This window comes from Bombus pyrosoma, linkage group LG10 (genome assembly GCF_014825855.1).
Source record: "Bombus pyrosoma isolate SC7728 linkage group LG10, ASM1482585v1, whole genome shotgun sequence".
NCBI classification, from domain to species: Eukaryota; Metazoa; Arthropoda; class Insecta; order Hymenoptera; family Apidae; genus Bombus; species Bombus pyrosoma.
The window spans coordinates 7,551,983-7,573,239 of NC_057779.1; the positions used below are offsets into that span (position 1 = coordinate 7,551,983).

Genomic DNA, 21,257 nt, shown 5'->3' on the forward strand with positions numbered 1-21,257 from the left:
AAAATGTAAAACGAAGTGAAAGAATAAAAATAGCAAGAAAATCACGCGACTGTGATAAACCTGGCTTGAAAATCAACTAACGCCGCTAACTCTTCAACAATGTGAATATTAGACTACACGCGGCCGCGGTTGCATCAGCGAGAAACGCATCCTCGCAATCATCTGTACGGATTGGAAGGAATCGCGGAAAAGAGAAATCTCATACAATGTATCGTGCATCCGTTGTTTATCAACAATCGACTGCTATTCTCGGGGAAGGTTTACACGTAATTAACAGGCTGGCCTTTGCAGGCATCGTTGCGTCACTGACACTGACTGCCAGCAGCTAGACACCGTTGACATTGACACGCCGTCGCGATTTCAAAGTCAGATCCGTCAGGATCGTTCGGAATATGCCGTGAGAGTTCTTTTTTCTTTTCTTTTTTCTTTTTTTTTTCATGCAATCGCAATACCTTGAACGACAGCTACGAGAAAATAATGGCCACAGAGAGGGAGAGACGGCGAACGATTCCGAAAGGCGTCTCGCGATGAGAGAAAACCGATGGAGAGAGAGAAAAAGATTGCAACGTTCTTGTTTGCCGCGAGAATTATCGTGGAAGGAAGTGTGTCAAAACGGAGAACGCTCGGACAAAGATTGTTTTGAACGTCGGAATAAATGAAAAGATGACGATATATGCGTAGATATACGATGGCTTTTTTTTTGAGGTTTGAGGTTTCGAGGTTCGAGAAGGAAGAAAGAAGAAGGGCATTGTTATTGGGCTTGGCATTGTTATTCAAATTTCTGGTTCTTAAATACCTGCAGTTGAAATTTTGTTTGTCCGTAAAGAAAGGAAACGTGATTGATTACGTAATTTTTTTCCTACGATCGAGATCTATCCCGAATCTGGCAAACAGGCTATTTTTAATATCAGCAATGATTCATGGGAAACTTTATACATACCATTAAATTGCTAGAATGTAGACAATTTATAGGAATATTTATCGTACCTGTCGTACAAGCTTCGAAATTTTTGTTAACGTTGCCACGAGACTTGTTGTTATTTCTGTATTTAAAGGTAGGATCACAATAGCTATTATTTTATTCTTCGGATAAATCTGTCACAACGTTCTGAGCCGAAATACCTTTATTGCACATTTTTACATGGACTAGGGATAAAAACAAAAGAATACCTTAAACCTATCGATTATATCCATCGATTATATCTAGAACTATCTTCTAGTTACTATTTATTGTAACTAGCGCATCTGCATGTAGATGGCGAGCGTGAACTCACGTTGTCATTTTCAACAAGACTCCACCTGGATATAATCGAATAACTTCGCTTTTGTCACGTAGGAGACACAACAAGTCACGAAATTGACAGATCACCGGTGATCTCCTCGCGTCGTAGTTTGTACCTTTCACAAATAGGCTAAAGAATTGAACTTTACATATGGTAGCCAAATTTATTGTGCGAATCCAACAGAGTGACGGTTCACAGTGTTATAACAAAAAAGGTGTTGAGTGCTGATTTCCGAGGGTTCTTATACTGAGGTTTTGGTCCCTGTGGAGTGATTATCGTCGGGTTTATATCAGACGCGCCTATTCCGTTACTATCTGGTTAGTGTTTCGATGGCTGTCGCATGCAGGATGTTTTGTCTACGCTGTTACTGCTCCTGAGCGTGTGACGCTTTCGTACGGTGGCAGACGATTTATTTCCACTGTGTCGAACATCGTGTTGTCTCTTTTTTTTTTCTTTTTCTTTTGTCGCGGAAAATCGCGCGGTGCGAATGAAGCGATAATTGTATTTCGATGGCTGCGGCATGCAGGATGTTTTGTCTACCCTGTTACTGCTTCTGAGCGTGTGACACTTTCGTACGGTGGCAGACGATTTATTTCCACTGTGTCCAACACCGTGTTGTGGCGGAAAATCGCGCGGTGCGAATGAAGCGATAAAATCCTTAAACGTCGGCCAAGATGAGAAAGAAACAGAGAGGCGACAAACAGAGACGAGCTGAAAAAGTGGCGAGACAAGACGGACGATATAGATGAACGATCTATAAGGTAACGTAATTCACGCGATCTCGACGATCGCTTGAGATAAAGGAAACCGAAATAATACGGTGGTGCGTAGCTTTTGTCCCTCGAGCGAGTAGAAAGTTGAAGTTGCCGTTTAATCGACTTCGAGGAACATCATCCGGGTATCGCTCTACAAAAGGACCTTCAGGAAGGATCAAGAGATTCTTGGGAATCCGTGGAATTCCGTGTGGATAGTACGGCAGTCGGTGTGTTAGCGGAAATCGATTCGGTTGGTAAAAACACGCGATTGCGTTCGATTAATCCTTACATGGCGGCGTGTGTATTATTTACGATCGGTAGAAAGTACTTACACGACTCGACGATGATTTTTCATGAGAGGGGTTACGCGATACTCGAGTTTCTTTCTCGAGACACGTACTCGTGCGATCGCACGCTTGATAAAATAATTCTAAGCTTTTAGTATTTCAAAGTGAAAAGAGCTTGGTAGGAAACAGTCAAGGTAAAAGGACAACCACGCTAAAACAATGTTTTTGTAGTCGCAAAGTGGTAATTCGCGATTAGAATGGCAAAGACTATAATACGATCGAAAGCGGGTTAAAAACACGTGACACGAAATTTCCACAAAACCACCGTTTCGAATGCTGGGCGATGACGACGACCTTGATGAACAATTCGACCATGACCGTTCAAACTTCTTACCATGGACTACCGAATCGACCATCGACGATATAGAAAAACCGCGGAACAAACATTTCTCGAGAACAAAAAGGAATAAAAATCTAGGGGAAAAATGCGAAGAGCAGAGCAGCCAACGACGATATTTCAGAAATCACCACGAATCGAGTTAAAGTCGCAGACCAGCAAACGCGTTATTATGGCGGATAAAAATCCGCGAAACTTGGCCCAGCGTAACGCGAACAGAGGCACGAACGAACAATAAAGGTGAATCGATTCGGCTCGTTCTCTTATCACAATTTTATATTTCTCTTTTTATAATCGATTTTTATGTTTCTCTAACATAAAGAGGAAAGAAACTTTCGACACATTTGCGGCATCGATTTATCGACATCGACAAACTTTTATCCAAATTCAGTAATAAGAGTAATAAGAGCTAACAACCGCCAAAACCCACTAGTTACTCAATTTCTTGACACGTCGGATCAGATCCGCAGGCTAAAAAGATATTACCCTTTAGATTTAAGCACTAGATTCAACTAGAATCAAACACACGATATAAATAAAATAAAAAATATTTAAAAAAAATCGACAAACTTATTGGAACGATAGAAAAATTTTTCAACGAATTGTTCCAGATCTGTAAAATGTGTATGAGAAATGAAAGATCCTCCGACAATCTCAACGTTAACCCTTCGCGTTTTCCACGCTCGAAACTCGTTGCAAAAATTGACAGGAAGCCTCCGTTTCATGTATAAAGGCGCAAAATCGAGAAATGAAAGCCATTAACACGAACTTGTTAATATTTCTCGGGAAAAGTCTGTAGATCGTTTAAAGAAACCGGAAACAGAATCGAAAACGATGCAATCCGCCTGCAGCAAGACTGAATGCTCGGCCGTATACGCAAGCTTCTGAAAGCAGACGAGTTCCGAGGAGAATAAGCGCGACGGTACAAGCGTGTACAGCACGCTGAAAGGATGAGAAAGGCGTTCCGTGTATGTTTCACCGGCGACTTCGATTTCACCTTGTTCCGAAGTCCTTTGACCTGCGCTGGAGGCAACGCGTTTGGAACGTGCGACATAACGCTACCTTGTAGCGATAAATTAGAGCTCGTGAGCTCGTGCCGCGTTTACGGACTGTTTGACGTTTTTGCGGACACGCTTCCTCGTATGGTATTCAACCTGTTCCGTGTCGAGAGAAAAGTAAACGTTTTGGCATTTTACGCTCCAGCGTGCTCTGAAGTGCAAACATTTACATCGTGAGACATTTAACGCGTCATGCACGTCACTGGCATTACACCTGCCGTCTGTCCAAGTTGCAGATGATCGGTACGTCATAGGAACTAATAAAGCGATTCATTGTATAATAATTCTCTAATTGGGTATTATTGTTTTTATAGAAAAGAAAAGGAAGGAGGATACAAGCAGACGGTAGAAAACGTCAGACGATATCGATGTAGTAGCAGAATGTTCTCCTCAAGATGTTCCAAACAAATGTGCCGTTTCTTTCAACTTTACATAATATGCATATTACACGGTCATCTGTTCGCCAACTTGTACTTTTCTTCCTCTCACCTTTAGTATTCGCCGAGTATCGGCGTCCTTCAAACTCAAACATTCACTCTCGTAAAGCAACTTTCCACGATCACGCTCGGCTCGTGTATTAATTTCTGTGCAAACTCGACGAGAGAAGAAGACGCAGTCCCCTCCGTGAACCTACTGCGATTACTCTTAACCGCGACACGTGACACGCGATCGGAACGACATCGCGAAACGAGTCACAATCATCGACAAGATTCACCGAGCTTCGACATTAAATCGAGATCAGACGATATCGTGAGCTGCGAGAACGACCAACAGGGACAAGTAATCGTCTTTCACTTTTATTACTCGTTAGAGTTTAATAAGAAAGTCTAACCTGTTTCTCATGAATTGCGATAAAACACAATACAGGGTGACTCAGGCTTAGAAATGAGAGCCGTCCGAAGCAAACGAGTCTAATAAAAGAATCCGAAGCGGACGAAAATGTAACGGTAAGTAGCCTTAGCCATCGGCAAGAAAGCAACAAGAACTGTGCAACCAACTTCGAGGTAGTCGTGGTCTCTCGTGGAAACCGGGGAAAGAGAAGCGTAGCAACAGAGAAAGGACAAAAAATCGGTTCCTTGGGGCTGCTTGCAATTAGAAGACCCAACGAGAGAGCCGGCGGCGACAGACAACCGACGCGTGTAAAAGGATTTTTGCGAGCGAGCCGCGTTTCTAAACGACCGTTAGAAAGATCATGGAAAGAATGCGCGGCTCGCGGAACGCTCTATATCCTTTAAAGCGTTTTGTCGCGATCGGCGCGTTTGTCACGGCTATGCTTTGCCGAGCGAGAGAAATTATCTGCTCTCTAGCGATGCAACAATTATCAGGTCATGCCGGCCACGCTGTTTTTCAAATCGATGCCTCCGTTTAAACAGGCTGTTGAACTAGTCATTTTTATCCGCCTACAGTTACGTTACATTCGCTTGTTTGTATGAAAAAGGATCGTTTAATTATCGCGTTTGCTTATTCCACGAAAAAAAGCAATCGTTTATCGCGGAGAATAATTAAAAGTAATTTCTTTCTAACGATAAACGCTCCATCGCGGTGTAGATCGTGAAGAAAGATATTTCTTATCTTCACGTCGCACTAATATTCGGACGCTTGTTCGCGTTCCGCGATCTAGCAATTTTCTAGGAACAGGTGGAACTGCGAGATGAATTTATTTCGTATAATTATTTTGTATAATTAGCGGCAGGAGAAATTAACACGAACATTTTTGTACGATACAAGGTGATCGTGAGCGAAAGAGAAGCGTTTAAAGCGCAATAGCGAGGTTTCGTAGCGCGATATTCAGAATACCATGAAGCCAGCTGTTCATCACCTGGCTCGTTGCAAGGATATTAAGCGTATCTCTTAATTTGCGAAGAAACACGAGGCACCTTGAAAGTCTTCTTCAAGAACGCATTATTCGTCGGCGTTATAACTCACGGCGGAACGCGTTGAAAGGAAAGTTTTAACGACTGCATCAGCTGCATGTGGAAACACCGAGGAAAGAGCCTCTTGTGTACTTCTGATGGCTAGATACTATGATACTCCACGTCGTTGGAAAGAACTGCCAAGTCTCGTATCGAACTCGACACCTTGTTTCATTTTTTATATCTGCGGCGACTCTCCTACGTTTGCTATCGGAGAAATTCGCTTGATTTACTTTGAAGACAATTTTCACAAACGGTCATCCGCCTCTGTGACTTAACGTTTCCGATTAATTGTCTCGGTTTTTGACCGACAATCAATGGTTTACCATATACCAAACTTTCCGAACGTCTTCACAGATAACAGTTTTATATATCTGAACTAGAGATTTTTGTATTAAGTTGTCCGAAAAGTGTCTTTCGTTTACGGACACGTCTTTCACAATGACGCATGTTTAAAGAAATATGAAACCTAATCTGTCGAACGTTGTGATCTTTATTTTGATGGAAGAAAATGGATCGTACGTAATTCGACAAAATAATGTAAAACGAAAAATATTGCGCATCCATTATTTCCTTCTAAAACGAAAAAAATTTTTCGGACGACATAACACATTTACATGAGATTTAGAGATGCAAAAATGGACAGGATGCGCGCTATATACGAGATCCTAAAAAATATTCAAAGCGAACCACTCGTTATAATCTTTAACAGGCGAAACGAATCTCTGCCTGTTCCATTCCTATTTCTTTGACCGCGTCCATAAAAATGCAAATTTGCGGTCTAATCGCGAACACACGAATCTGCATAAACACGCGCGGTCTGATAACCAGTACGTGAACTACAAGCTGGCAAATAAACTCTCATCATGATGATCCATATACGACTTAGAGACAAATCGACGGTTTCCATGGTTCGTTAAAAAACACTTTGACTGCCACGTCGAAATCACATGTTCCGCTGAGGACGCCACGGGAGTATTTTTATTATTCAAAGCATATAGTGGCAAAATAATAATAAATTGACGATGTGAGACAACATTCTTCCCCGATGCACCGTTTATCTTATTGGTGGCCACGTGTGGACCACCGTGGCGCCTTGGTAACAGTCGATAACGACATATTGCAACGAGGCTTCGTTTATTTCAACAAACCATTCGCGTTCGTTATTTCTTTGTAAGCAAAGCGTGCGGAATATATCGTTGAAACGCGTAGAAGATATTGGTAAACGGTATTTGCTCATTCTATGTATAATATTAAGGTATGTTCACACTTGTAACTTCAATTATACGATTATAAAGCAGCATGTACGATTATCTTCTAAGCTGTGTTTATAATAATATTCGTAGATTATCCCTCGAAGATATGGACGCAAACACAGTGCACCGTTAGATGCAAGATTCGTTCTCATTTTTTTTAATCGATGTTCTAACAAAAAAGTTTAATCGTTCAATGGGGCACTTTTTATCTCGAAGTATCGAGCGCTCCGGTCACCGATGACCACCATGGCGTCACAGGAGAAACCGTGGCTGGTCGTATATGACCAACGTGGCAGTCAAAGTGTTAAGAAGTCAAACATACATGGAGTTTTTCTAGCATCCGATGAACATCATCTTCGAAATACTCCAGGAACGTACTCGATAAACCGTAAGAGATGTAAGCGATGGTCATCGAACTCGAGTATCGCGTTCTCCAGCGGCGAATCCTCGATCGAATCGCGCGTATCTGCGAGCGGCGTAATAATTGAAAGATTCAATTCAATCAATAATGCTATTCATCGCGCGGTTATAATGGATTGGAAAGGTACGAAGGTTAAGAAAGTGGGTTCCGCATGAACTATCAGCAATAAACCATATTCAGCGAACGTACCTTCTGTGCTTCTTTCGCGGGACTGGATAAAATCAACTGGCTGTTTTGCCGATCGTATCGTTGCCAGAAGGTGAGAAATAGATCTTGTGTAATAATACTTCAAGGCGAGAGATAATAAGACGGTCGTGGAACACAATTAGTGTGTCTAATCTTAGGCCTCGTGCGAGAATCGTTTGAAAAAAAAAAAGAAGAAAAAAAGAAAAAATCGAGACACGATCGACTTAGAGGGAAACAATGATCGGATCGGGCTTCGACGATCGAGATGCAAGATCGAGATGAATGTTGGGGTATTTTGTAAAAGGCTCGCTCGAGTACGCTCGTTCTCGCGTCGGAATTGCATCTTGTTGTAATAAGATTAATGTCGCGTGGTTTACGGGAATAATCCAAGATATCAGGATTATCGGAGATATTATGAAAAGGATCGCTGATTATTCCAATTGAAGAGATATGAGTCATATTTGGCGATTCCTTTAGAGCTGAAGAATGTTTTTAGCTCGATATCGTGGGACGAAGTAGGTCTTTTTTTTATATTGTTCTAGTCGAAGATTATAGAGAAAAAACATCGGCCATATTTTTGCTTCTTTATAGCGGAAGGAGTTGTAGATTGATATTGCTCAAATTGTTTTTTCTTTTTTATTTAATCTCGGGATTAAATATATATACCTTTGCTGTCCTCTTGAGTATTTTAAGAATATCAAAATAATCTTCCTTTCTTTTAAATTTCCGACCATTCTTCAGCTATTTTTAAAAGACTGTTACCGATGGAATAATAAATAGGACACGAGGGATCGTTGCTTTCTCATACGAAAATTAGGATGCTGAACGATTTTAAACCTAAAATTATAAACGTCGTTTCTAACAGTTGTGTTGCGAATTCTCGACTAAAGAACAACGAGTATTGATCGACAAGATCGAGTGTTAGAGTAATCTAGCACTATATTTGCACTTGTTGTATAAAAGTAACGTGTGATGTTATGAACACGGCGGTGATCTTGTTAAGAGTGAAGTATTTCACCCGCACGGTACGATGTCTGATGATGAACCGTCCTAGTATGTTGCTGATTCTCTTCCCCAGCCGTTGGGTCTCGTGCGTCCGTCGTGCCTTCCCAACCGGGCTTTTTCCCTGACCTTTGAGTCCTTAGGTTTACAGCTCGAGGAGGACAGGTAATTCGGAATTTCTCAAAGAAGGAAATGGGCCTGTCCGTGCCATAAACGGACGGCCACTCAAAATTCCGAACAGGTTGTCTCTATTCTGCAGTATAATATCTATTTAGAGATCTTATCAAGTATAACTTGGTTTAATAAAGTTACACTATTTTCTGTACTGTTTTCACCTCTTAGACTTTCTTTTGCCCATTAGTGCGTATTTAATGCAGCGTGTTCATTACACAGCCGGTCATGATTCTTTTCCCTTTTATTTATTTTACTTTCATACCATCAACTTAAACGACAAAATATTGAGCATTAAGGAGCCCAAAGATCTTGGATAAGGTAATGATTTCGTAAATAAGTACGCTTTTAATAACTTCTCTTAAGGTGTCAATTATATAGTGGTTCTTGATTAAACTGGCTCGACTTGTTCCCAAATAAGCTTGTTAATCTCTTTTTGTAATATTACGCCTGTGAATATACTAGCTTATCGAAACGACTTCTTTTCGCGGATCCACAAGTACAGTTCCAATTTACCGTCGATCGAAAGCCTTTTGCACTTTTTGTAACGGCAGAATATTCCCGATTATGTGGACAATGTTTCCAGAGAGGATAAACCTATCGGAAAGAGACTATCGATTTCCATAGCCGATAAAGAAAATGTATATTGAAAATTTGTTTCAATATCAATGAACAAGTTCGTTTGTACAAAAAGTGGCCTCGCGGAATATCACGAGAGATTTCCTTGACTTATACTATAGGTCAACCATGTACGCTATTATTCTTTGTCTAAAGTGGATTGCTAGCTCAAGGCCATTTCACCGTCTGTGAACATGACACGAGTGACTCTTTCTTTTATAAACTGGTTACACACTCCAATTGTGCCTGGATATTGCGCTTTTTCTTTCGAACGTATACACCGAAACAAAATTTTCAAACTGGGTCGACAAATTACATTCAAACAATAACGAACGTAACGCGAGCTAACGAAGGTAGCCTAATAACGTTTCAGTGTGTACAGTGCATGCACGTAATAGCATTATTATATTATAAATTGATATCCGGAGAAATTTAATTGGATATCTGGATATTAAACAAATTGCGTTGCATTAAATAATTTGATATCAGTTTGAACGCAATTATCTTGTTACAAAGTATACTCGTATAAGACCGTATCGATGATGAAGGCGCCGATATACCGATAGCAGAAATTTTTAATACATCTGAGAATTGCTACACGAAAATGAAAAATGTTCGACGGGAGATTAAAAGCGGGGCGAAAAATTATACCGCGATGTTAAAATTGCGAAAACAAGTTTACGATTTACCATATATTTTCCACGCTTTTATTTTAATTTAATACGGTATCGCGAAATTTGATCTGTCTCGCGTGTTATAGATATCGTTTCTGACAACCTTGATGAATTACCGACACCTCGCAGAATATGTTAATATAAGTAAATTACCTTGCATCGTATAATAAATTATGTTACGCGTTCCGTACGATTCCTTGTTTATTTCAGCGAGATGGCCAACCTACTCTCTCATTATGCCATCTTACGTTTTTAAAAATATTCGCCTCTCGGTTACCATTTCTCAAAATCACTTCCACGAATACACAGCCCTTAAACAGGTGGAGAAAAATTCGCGGCAACTTGAGCACCGACCCGACACATTAACGCACGCAGAAATCATCGTCTTAAAACTCACTCGGCCTTACGATGGTCTTACGATCGCGTCGTAAACCGTACGGGCAACGAACACCTAACGCGGACGTGGCGCACCAAAAATCTCATAAACAGGCGCTTAATCCTCTCGCAGAAGTCGCAATAATTTCGAGAACGAGTCCTACAACCGTCGTTTCTCGTAAACATATCCGGATCGATCGCGAAATTGAGATCACGTCGCCCTGGAACGCCGAAACCTGCTAATTTCAACGGTGTGATCCGGTTGTGATCGTTGTGGCTGCCGTGGTTTCCGTGACGTTTTCGACGGAAATGAAATCGACGGTGGCCGGATACTTGGCCCGTTGAATTATCTCTTCACGTAGCAGCCAGCCCCTGTCGAAAACGTACTCGGATAATTGGCGAGCTCGCGAGCTCGATATCCGGCTGGATACACGAAATCCTCGGCCAGTCTGACCCCATTACTCGCCCGTCATCCTCGTCCGCTTCTCCTTTTTTCGACACTTTACGCGTGCCTCGACAGGTCGACTCAATTTTCGACCGGCCGTTTCTTTCGGGCCCGTTTCACCTCGATCTCGTTTCGACGGATGACGTGCCGCGAGATCGTGCGAAGATATTTTCGCCCGTACGTTTTCAACCGATTATCTTTCCATGCGTTTCTTCTCGCAGACGATGCTGATGTTACACGTTCGAACGCGTTGCGAGATTGTTCGACGTGGTACGAAGCGCGTATACCACTGTTGCCATTACATTTCGTTGGCATGTTACGATTATATATATTCGTACAAAAATTAAATAGTAAATGAGATAAGCCTGGTCAGTGTAGGTAAACAAGAGTGGGGAGCAAGGAAACGTACCGCGAAGACTCACGGAAGTTTGACAATTTTGAAACAAAGTTACTCGCGAACAAGTCTGTGACACACGGTGCTGAACGAATTCGCAAGAGTACGCGTACGATTCGATTAGGATTTAACAATTAGGATTTGATACGAGCATCGAGAAAGCAGATGTATAACGACGCGCGCGTGGAAAGTTCGTGATGATCCAGATGATCTCATAGGAGCGTAAAAATTTCTCAACTCAAGAGGTCGCCGGCCAACCGACGATACCGTTAACCAGCTTGAATAGGAAAAGCAGATCCGCTAAAGTTGTTGGAGAGTGAAGCGATTTAAGGTTAAGCTGACTCATGATCGGATTGCAATTACGTTCTATCGATCGATTAGAAAATTCCACGATATTTTTACGTCTGTATTTACAGCTTCGCTGAAGTTGGTAAAACTTCGATAAGTTCGTGTAGGCGATAGTTTCGTTTCGAGTATCTGGCGATTCTACGTATTCGCACGATGTAAAAAGGAAAGAAATTATTTCTGTAGTCGGTATCACGAAAATCGCACAAGGGTGGTTAAATTGCAGGGGCTCGAGGCGAACAAAAATGTAATACCAGCGATCTTTCACGAACGAGCGTTGCTTATTGCGGCAACAGGCAAACGGAAGATTGGCCTGCCGGTAACTCGGTAACTCAGCTAAATGTCAAGGATAGTTTGAATTATTCTTTTGCTTTTTGCGTCGCAGCGCTGCGAACGAGCAAACTCTTCTACGCTATGAACCCTACTACGATCGACGAATGATATTCATTGATATTTTCCACGTGAAACAATCGCACGATTGCCTCGTTGCAAGTTGAATAGCCAACGTTTTATAAGCTGTTCTTGTCATATTACAAGCGTGTAAACGTCGATCACCGAGCCTACTTTGATAAATCGAGTTTAGACATTTTCTAATTGCAGCATCCAGCAACCTTTCTGTTCGCCGTATTTCTGTAATTTACTGCGTCCTTTGTATACGCAGTTCTGCGCTTTCCAGAAGTATGCACGCGCCTACCTACAAGTACTCGTCGAAGACGCAAAATTTATTCAAACGTCCGTACGAAAAGATATAAAGTACGGAGGAATGCAGATAAAAGCAAAGTCACGGGACGCTCGCGATGAACACAATATGGAGGACTGGTTTTTCCAGGCGTCGTTTGGCGCAATGCGATCTAGTTCCGTGGGCGACGATAGGAAAGCGGAGGTGGAACGACCCTAAAGTTTCAGCAACGATCATTCGGTACGATCGGCCCGAGGCGAGTCGGGCATGATCGAATCGTGAATCTCTCGGCGCGGTCTCGCAACGATTTCACGATGCAAAAAATCTCGGACGGAGAAACGGACGACGAAATCGAATAACGAGAAGCCATAAGCATCGCCGGTTCCGCGAATTCGCGGCCTTTTTGTACACGCAGCGACACCTGTTTTCGCTTTTCTTGCCGATCGATCGCAAACGCCACTTCCTGTTTCTCGGTTTGCCGTACTTTGCTTTTTCTCCTTTCGAGTTTTGCGAGCAAATTGTTGAAATGGAATAAGTAATTAGACGATAGTTAACAAAGTAGAAGTAGCTTGCGATTTGATCGCTTTACCGAACCTTCCTTTTTTCTCTATAAATATTTTTATCTCTATAAATGTATATATATATGTATATTTCTTTTATTTAAAGAGTAGCTCCATTTTTGTATCTTATTCGATCGTCGGACTTTTGTCTTTCGTATCACAACACGATGATAAATTTATCTCTATACATAAGTTGCTAATACGCGTATATAGACAGGTAAATTAGCCGCCGCAACTTAAAACTTTCTTTTGTCCGCTACCGTACGCCTAATCGCTCCGATCTGTTCACATTTACGACCATTACAGATACTTCCTGTCGTAATCTTCATTCATTCCACGAAACTATTCCGTATCTCACGAGGAATGTATCGCGCCGTAAATATCTTTACTAAATGCCGTCGTTTGATGTGTACAAATTATCGGTACACTAATCTAACGGCGTGCGATTCGTTTCTTTTTTCCAATTCCACGCACGAATACAATAAAATCAGCGTAACGGGTTGTATCTTCTTTTCTTCTTCTTTTTCTTCTTCTTTTTTTTTTCTTCTTTCTCATTCTTCCTTTTTCGTTTTTGGTTATTACTGCGTTTTCAATCACCGTGGGGTTGCTTCATCCGTGTAGCGGTGGAATTTTAATTACGTTGTAGTAAAGCAAGATTGATGCCACCGCGTACTAGATGAAATACAAAACACGTTGAGTAATAAATGCACGGTGATAATAAGCGCATGAAAGACAGTGAGAGTTTGATCGTGCAATATGATGATCATTACGCTGACATTCCTCTGGCTCGAATTAATGAAGCGGAGACACTTGACGATTATATACTGTTGCCTGTGATAGATCACCGGCAACACGAGCATAGTACGCATTGTGCTGAACTTGTGATACATTCGATGTGTAATTGTAAATACGATTTCGATTGCGATAGCCTGCGAGGTATTTCCAACGAGAGGAAACACGAATCTGTGTCGCAACCCAAATTGTCGAATTATGTTTCTTACCGCTCCGATGTTTCGCGTGGCATTTTCATCGACTTTTTCATCCTATTCTCATTTCACGGTTAAATGGAAGAATTTTGATACGACGTAAAATACGAAGAAAATATTCCATCGGAAAAAGATGAAAATGTCAGGCCCAGTGACACAAGTTTGTTACAAATAGCCGATAAATCGATCGAGTTTTATTGGAAACCAGAGATGTAATTGTTAAGATTTGTGTATTGGGTTGTCCGAAAGGTTCTTTTCGTTTTACGAGGAAATAATAGACAACGTTTTTTGTTTTATATTATTTCGTCGAATTACGATCCATTTTGTTCCGTTGAGATAAACACCGCGACATTCCACAGACTTGGTTTCTGTTGTAAAACAACACGTTTGTGAAAGAAGGTTTTCGGACAACCTAATAAGAGCCTCGATATTTTGTAAACATCGCGACGAGGAATTTTTCGAATATCTCGAAGGGGATGAAAATACATTTCCAAGAATAATCATTTTCTATAGACAAAAATAAAGCTGAGTGACGGACAAGGATGTGTTTATTCGCTGGTATTTCACTAGACGCGCTTTTTATCCGCCATGCAATCTCGCAAAATCGCTAATAATAAAGTCCCGTATATAGGAAGTCGAGAAATGCCTTGAAGAACCTTGTAACATACGTCTGATTAGAATTTTCTATCGATTAGCAGACTCGTACGTACATCGGCCAACGAATAATCGTAAAATACTTCGTTGGAAATATGGCATAATAGCTTCATAACGCGCATGGCCATGTTTGTTACAGTTGCGTTAATCACCCTGTATATCGCCAACTTTTCTACGACAAACGTTCAAACGCTTTCATCGGCCAACGTAATATCAAATTTACTGGGTTGGCAACTAAGTCATTAGATGGTAATGACAAAATCCTCAATCACCTAATTGCCAACTCCATATAGTATTTCAACTCCTCGATTCGTCCCTTCCTACGTACATCGAAAATGGAACAAGTCCGCGTTTTCCTTCCCGAAAACTTTGCCTGCTATTATTTACCTCTCGCCTATGTTATCGTTACGCAAAGCAGAACGTTGTAGAGCATTAATCAAAATGATACATCGTGTTTCGTACATGATATACTCGCGTGGAACAAAAATGACATCACGTCCCGAAAAAGAGCGTTGGCAATTTCGACAGGGCAGATCGTTCGTTAGATACTCGCGAGGATTAATGATAGCAGCGATTCGGCAAGTCGATTTTCTGTAGGACCGTGCGTTGTACCGAAAATAACGGAGACCCTTGGACCGACGGAGAAAGTGTAATGCTCTTAGCGATATCCGGCTATCGATCTACTTCGGAATCGATCGATCGTTACCAACCCCCGATGTTCTGCTGCGACGTAAGCATGTACTCACGTACGCGATCATAGATAAAGATCCACTTTCGCCATCTGCGGTAACGGGATAAAATTCGTCCTGGCGATAGCAGCAGTGACGACAGGATAAAAGCGAATCGATGAAACGTACAATTTCATTCGATCTGTTCCATTATCTTTTCTCCTTCCTTCCATTCTTTTTCTTTGTTTCTTTTTCCTTTCTTTACTAGGCGTTTTTTATATATAAATTGCCTTCTTCAAGCATGTTTCAGGGCAGATCAAATTTCTAACAAATGTATAATTACGTTTTGGATAAGGAGACGTACAGATAAGCGATTCTGATCGTAGAAATTTGTATCTCCAACTCTCGTGTAAATTATACTTTTGTTTCGTTGGAAACGAAACTCGAAGAACGCTTCGTTATTTTCAAGAAATATTCGAATTTTTATCGTAAACGGCAGCGGCGATAGAGATCCTAGACGTTCAAGAATTTGTAAAACCTTCGGAAGGTGAAGCGCGAATACCGAAAATCTTCGTAACGATATACCGGTTGATCTCCGATTTGCCTAAAAATTGCTCTTTATCAACGGGCTCTAAAGTCGATAAAGATCGCTAAGATCCACTAGGATCTACAAAGCTGCCGCGCGATCGCTTCTCCGTGAACGCGGATGATGTATCGCGATTGCAGGCCTCGGTTTCGCAACGCGGATCGACCGTTCCGTCCTCGGACATCCGGGTGGCGAGCGGCCCTCGATCAATTGTTATACGCCGTGGCTGGCATTTAGCCGCGCGACTCGCGTCTGCACTGTTGCCGCATTAATTTGGTACGGTGCGTTGCTGTAGGATAGCTCGCGGAAAAGAAGTTGCGCAAGCCTATGCCGCTCATGCCTCGTACCACCGGCGCAGCGCCTGTACAGGCTGATCCTAGCGATTGGGCCATGAATATCTAGTTCTATGAATGCTCGTTCCGACTGCGGTTACGAGCGGTGAAAGAAATATCGCGTGTGATCGATGGTTTATGACACAAAATATTCACCGATATCATTTTCGTGGAAAATATCGAATTTAGAATTTCCGATTGAAGTTGTTGCACCAACTATTGGGTTGGCAACTAAGTGATTGCGGATTTTGTCATTATGTGGTATTGACACTTAGTTGCCAAACTAATACTCGTTTGATGCATAAAAATCCGTGGTCCGATAATAACGATCGATCTCGTACTCCTTTAGGAACAGGCGAGTAAGCTATCACGCGATTAGAGGAAAATGAAACGGTGATAGACCCGGTTATTAGAATCTCGCTATACACACGATATTCATGCGCAACGTCCCCGGTCTTTACGTTCTCCCTTCTCTGTTTCACAGTGTATGCCTGTCTGTCTTCTAGTTTCTCCATCCTTATTCCGTCTCTGTCTAAGGCACGGTTTCTCCTTCGTTCAGAGATTCAAGGGAGTCGATCTGCGTCGATCGTGCTCTCTGTTTCTATCCCACTGTCTCCAAGAGTGTACGGTTGATCGTTGTGCCGGCTAGCTTCGCTACGGTGAATTTATACACGGCTACGGTGCGTTCCCACGCCTAGAACATGCGAAAGAACACTAGCTCTTCGGCCTAATGCCCGCGTTGGTGCCGATCCTATTTCACTGGCCCGTCGCCTAAGAAAACGCGGAAAATCTGGGACACGGCGTCGCGGTATGCGCCATTGTCCCGCGATCTTATGGGATTCGATCTCTGGGTGCACCAAATCCACAGCCCCATGAATTTTCTTTATGAAAAATTCCACTACTGTTCTTCTAATTTCTATTAATACGGTTATTCGGTTGATAAATTATATTTTAATATCTTGTTACGTAAAAATAACGTATCTCTCACTACGTTTCATACTTTATATTTTTATACCATGATCATTCAAAGATTTTGATACTATCTTTAGATGAAAAATAGATTGGTAATGTTTACAATTTTCGTTCGATATTAAAACTTCGTTCGAATAAATGGTATTCGTATAAACGAAGCTCTATCGTATAAAAAAAGAAATATCGAAGATACTAGAAATATTGGACAAAGTGTTCCAACAGAGGGAAAATGGATTCCACCAACTGACCAAAATTTCAATTCTATTTTCCAGGTGATTGCCCGAACTCAAGGATGCGGTGGGCAAGGAGACACGCCAGCTACCATCACTGAAATCCACCTTCTACCACCTGAAACCTGCGACTGCCAGCCTAACAAGGCCACCTCGAATTCGATCCAAAAACAAAAACCATCACGAGGACGAAGTACCGAAACTACTCCATGGATCTAACGGAGGCATTCGCCCCAGGAGGGGGCGGGGAAGATCTGCCAAAGACCGATTTCTTCGACTTCGTCGTCTCTCCGCCACCGCACTGTGCCTCCACGGACGGCGTGTCCGACGAAGAAAGCTTCCTGCATCGTACCACTTGCAGAAGCATCGGCTACCTCCAGCAAGGTCACGAGGAACACGAAACTAATCGCGAATTGCACAGCTCGCCGTTCATCAAAGAAACCAACAACAACACTCTGACGGCACTACCCCCAGTCTCGACGATTACTGGCTCCCTCAGCCACCATCACCACCATCACCACGTGAGGACGCACCATAGCGCCTGTAACGTTCAACAGAGCAACGAGCAAACACCGATGGATCAGTCGGATTGTGATTATTGGGGCACGGACGAGAGCAAAGAGCAGACCTGTAATATACTCTTGGAAGACCTGAACAAGTACTGCTGGTCGGCCCACGCTAATGCTCAGAGCCACGGGAATGACAACGTGAGCGTTCATCAAGGTTCTAACGAGCATCATCAAGGAGTAGGTCGAGGATGCTCAGCCAACGACAGACAAAATACGGACGGCGCGATTTACACGTTGACCGTGTTGAACAACGAAGCCAACTCTATGGATGCATTAGATTGTTGCAAGAGTCCAGCGCCCACGTCCAGCGATTCTTGGTCCCTGCGACCCAATCTGGACCTGGACGCTATACTGAGCATGGAACCTGCGTCTACCGAGCAGGAACACGATCAGACCAGCAGCGTGACCGAAGTGTCGCGGACAGTCAACGACAGGTTTCATCCAGATCGTTTCTCTGTTGCATCCTCCCAATATGCTACAGACGACAGCGGATTTGTCGAAAGTAAGGAATTATGCGGCCGAGGATCGTCCAGTGGTGGCAATTGCACGGGAGGCGATAATAATAACGATTGGAAGCTTTCTGATCAGAATCTGCAGGAAGCCGCGGCCGCAGCTGCGGCTGCTGTCGCGGTTGGAGCAGGTGACTCGGCGGAGAGTCTTCTGAGAAGCGCTCTTCAAGGAAAATTGTACACAGGTCCGACTCAAGTAGTTTCGTCTTCCTCGCCGTCTACTCAAGGATCCGCTATATCCATGCCTGTGACGAGCAACGCTGGGTTGCAGATAGTGTCCGACCAACAACCGCAACAACAGCAACAACAGCCTCAACAACAGCAGCCGCAGCAACAACAGCAGGATGAATCTATGCATACTTGTACCGATGAAGATCTGTTGCTGTCGCAGTTGGACCAAACGACCTATCGTCCCGGTGATTACGAGAAGCTGAAGAGCATAGCCAACGAAGTGGTAGAGTCGTACTGCAGTTTGGAGCCCGTTTGCAACGTGTCTGCGACGACAACGGTTATGTACACGCTGGATCCAACCAGTGGGAGTCTGGGAACGATAACTCTTCCCGCGGATCTGGGCCAAGTTAGCACGGTTACAGTAGTAACAGCGGCTCAGCAGGATGTTCTACAGCAACAAGCTACTCCTCGAACCGAAGTGGAGCAACAACAGACAGCCAACCAGCTTCAAATAGCTCCGTCCAGAGTGGTTACAACTAAAGCTCCCAAAAAGTACTGTCGACGTACCAACAGAAACAACAGCAACTCGAACGCAGCCAGCAACGGCAGCAGTGGTTCAGAGACCGGTGGAAGCACCAGTGGAACGCAGCAAGGCGCTTCCGGCGGTTCTCCAGGCAGCGTCCAACGCAAGGAACGTTCGCTGCACTATTGCAGTATCTGTAGCAAAGGCTTCAAGGACAAATACAGCGTCAACGTTCACATCAGAACACATACCGGCGAGAAGCCTTTCGCCTGTTCCTTATGTGGCAAGAGTTTCCGACAGAAGGCCCACTTGGCAAAGCACTATCAGACCCACGTGACGCAGAAGCCCAGTGTCCAGCAGCAAGCGACCGGCAGTAGCACCAGCAACAGCGGAAACAGTGGGAATCCCAGTCCATCCGGCGAAACGAGTAGCTCGACGACGAGCAGCGTGACAAATAGGAGTCAACCGCACCAAGTGTCTGTCGATCCAGCGGGGACCGCCTGTAATCCACCCAGTTAGTTGCATTGGGAGGACCAGACGGCCCACACCCGGTTCCCAGTGTCCAGTTGGACGCGTTCGATCGTTGCTACTCCATTCTCTATTCCCGGTGGCACGGTGCGGATTTTGCACGACGGTGATGGTCAACGAAGGATACACCGTGCGAGTCTTCCTCTATTACTATTCACTTCTACGTATCTCTCTTTCTGTCTCTTTAATTCTTGCTCTTCCCTACCCTCGTTTCTCTGTCTCTCTGTTTCTTCATACTCTCCGATTACGATCTTCGTTCACTTGGAGATACCGCGCGGGAATGATTTACGACCAGACAGGTCGCGGAACTCCCGGCACAGAGCGAACCATGACCAAGGATCGCGAGATTGGCCAACGTCCATGGACTAATTTTTAGACAGGCGTCTCGCGATCTCGTCTTAGAGAGAATTTCCTGCTGATTGGAAGAACGATCCGGGATATTTATTCGAGTTGCACGCGGCGGTGCTCATGAGTTACGCCAGATAGAGCGAACTGGTAGCCGTTGGTAGCTGATTCTCGTAAAACGCATGGGCTTCAGCGAGACACGCCGCGGAACGCTCCCTCGAACGCTTTCCTTTCTAGGCGTTTCCGATATCGCGTGTGGTCGTTGGAAGAGATATAGCGATATCGTAAATTTGCAAAGAAATAGAAGTTTATGGACTTCGAGAATCGAGTAATTTGAGACGTTTTCAGAGACTGTTCGAGGACACTTTGACAGAGGATCTAGAGCTTCAGTTAGGGTCGAGTGATGTCATTTTCCTTTGCTGCATATTCTCAAAGATTTGTTTTCTGAAACAGAAGATCACATCTATAGTGATCTATATAACTTGAAATGAAAACTCATAGCCGAGATTGTGTATCGAAACTAAGCTTAACTTGTGTTGTACGGATTTTTCTGATTAACACATTTGAGCATTTGTTTATTTTCACGTTACATTTGTTAAGCATTAACTTATTCCGAATTTATATTCTGCCAGCTAGGATTTTATCACATCGTTGGGGTTAGTAACGATGATCGAGGAAGACTGGGATAATTTGAAACAAAGGAGGTTCTTGTAATCGACGAATTTATATTCTGCAAGCTCAGGTTTTATAACACGTCGTTAAATTTAACAACGATGATAGAAATTGCCTTTGAGAAACACGTGTCGGTACCACCGTCTAACCGAATCTAACGTTTCGTTTTACGACCTCGCTATATCTCTTGCAGGCACTGTACCCTTGTCTCACGCGTAACAACGTTTTCTTAATCGAATGCCGTCCTTAGAATCGCGATCGAATCGCGTGTCGTGAATTTATCCGCTGGAGAATGAAGCTTCTGGCGACTTCCATAGCTGTTCCTATCGCCGATATAAATTTCTGCATGTATCATTCGATTTTTCCAACGAATACGATCTGTGAGAGTAGTGCACGCGCCTGGAAACTCGCATTGGTGATGCTCGTTACGAGGCGTGTTAGTCCGGTCGATAAGTTCACGATGATTAGGTTAAGCAGGCGAGCATAGATCGCCCTTTATTTTTTTATTCTCATAATTAATTATTCCTCGTTCGATATCGATTGATCCAGGTCGTTTAACGTGTCTCAAAAGAAACAATGGAATAAAATGACGGGAAATGTAAAAGTATAAAGGCGAAGAGAAAAAGAGAGACGAATAAAGGTATGAAAACGCGAGAAAGAGAGAACGTCGAAGGATTTAAGTAACGCGATGGA

The 21,257-nt window shown here is 43.1% G+C and overlaps 1 protein-coding gene across 9 annotated transcripts in view; it reads left to right on the top strand.

The window, feature by feature from the left end:
- LOC122571376 (protein sister of odd and bowel-like) overlaps positions 1 to 21,257 on the top strand; it is a 251,067-nt gene extending 229,810 nt beyond the window's left edge. For 5 of the 9 annotated variants that reach the window (XM_043735040.1, XM_043735041.1, XM_043735043.1 and 2 more), the window contains one exon: positions 17,290 to 21,257. In XM_043735040.1, the coding sequence (XP_043590975.1) occupies positions 17,457 to 19,538 (2,082 nt within the window). In that variant the 5' untranslated portion in view covers positions 17,290 to 17,456 and the 3' untranslated portion in view covers positions 19,539 to 21,257. Of the gene's footprint in view, positions 1 to 1,265; positions 4,024 to 4,094; positions 4,561 to 4,647; positions 4,728 to 12,180; positions 14,372 to 17,289 lie in introns of those variants that run through there. The other 4 variants (XM_043735038.1, XR_006318039.1, XM_043735037.1 and 1 more) reach the window with 4 other exon arrangements.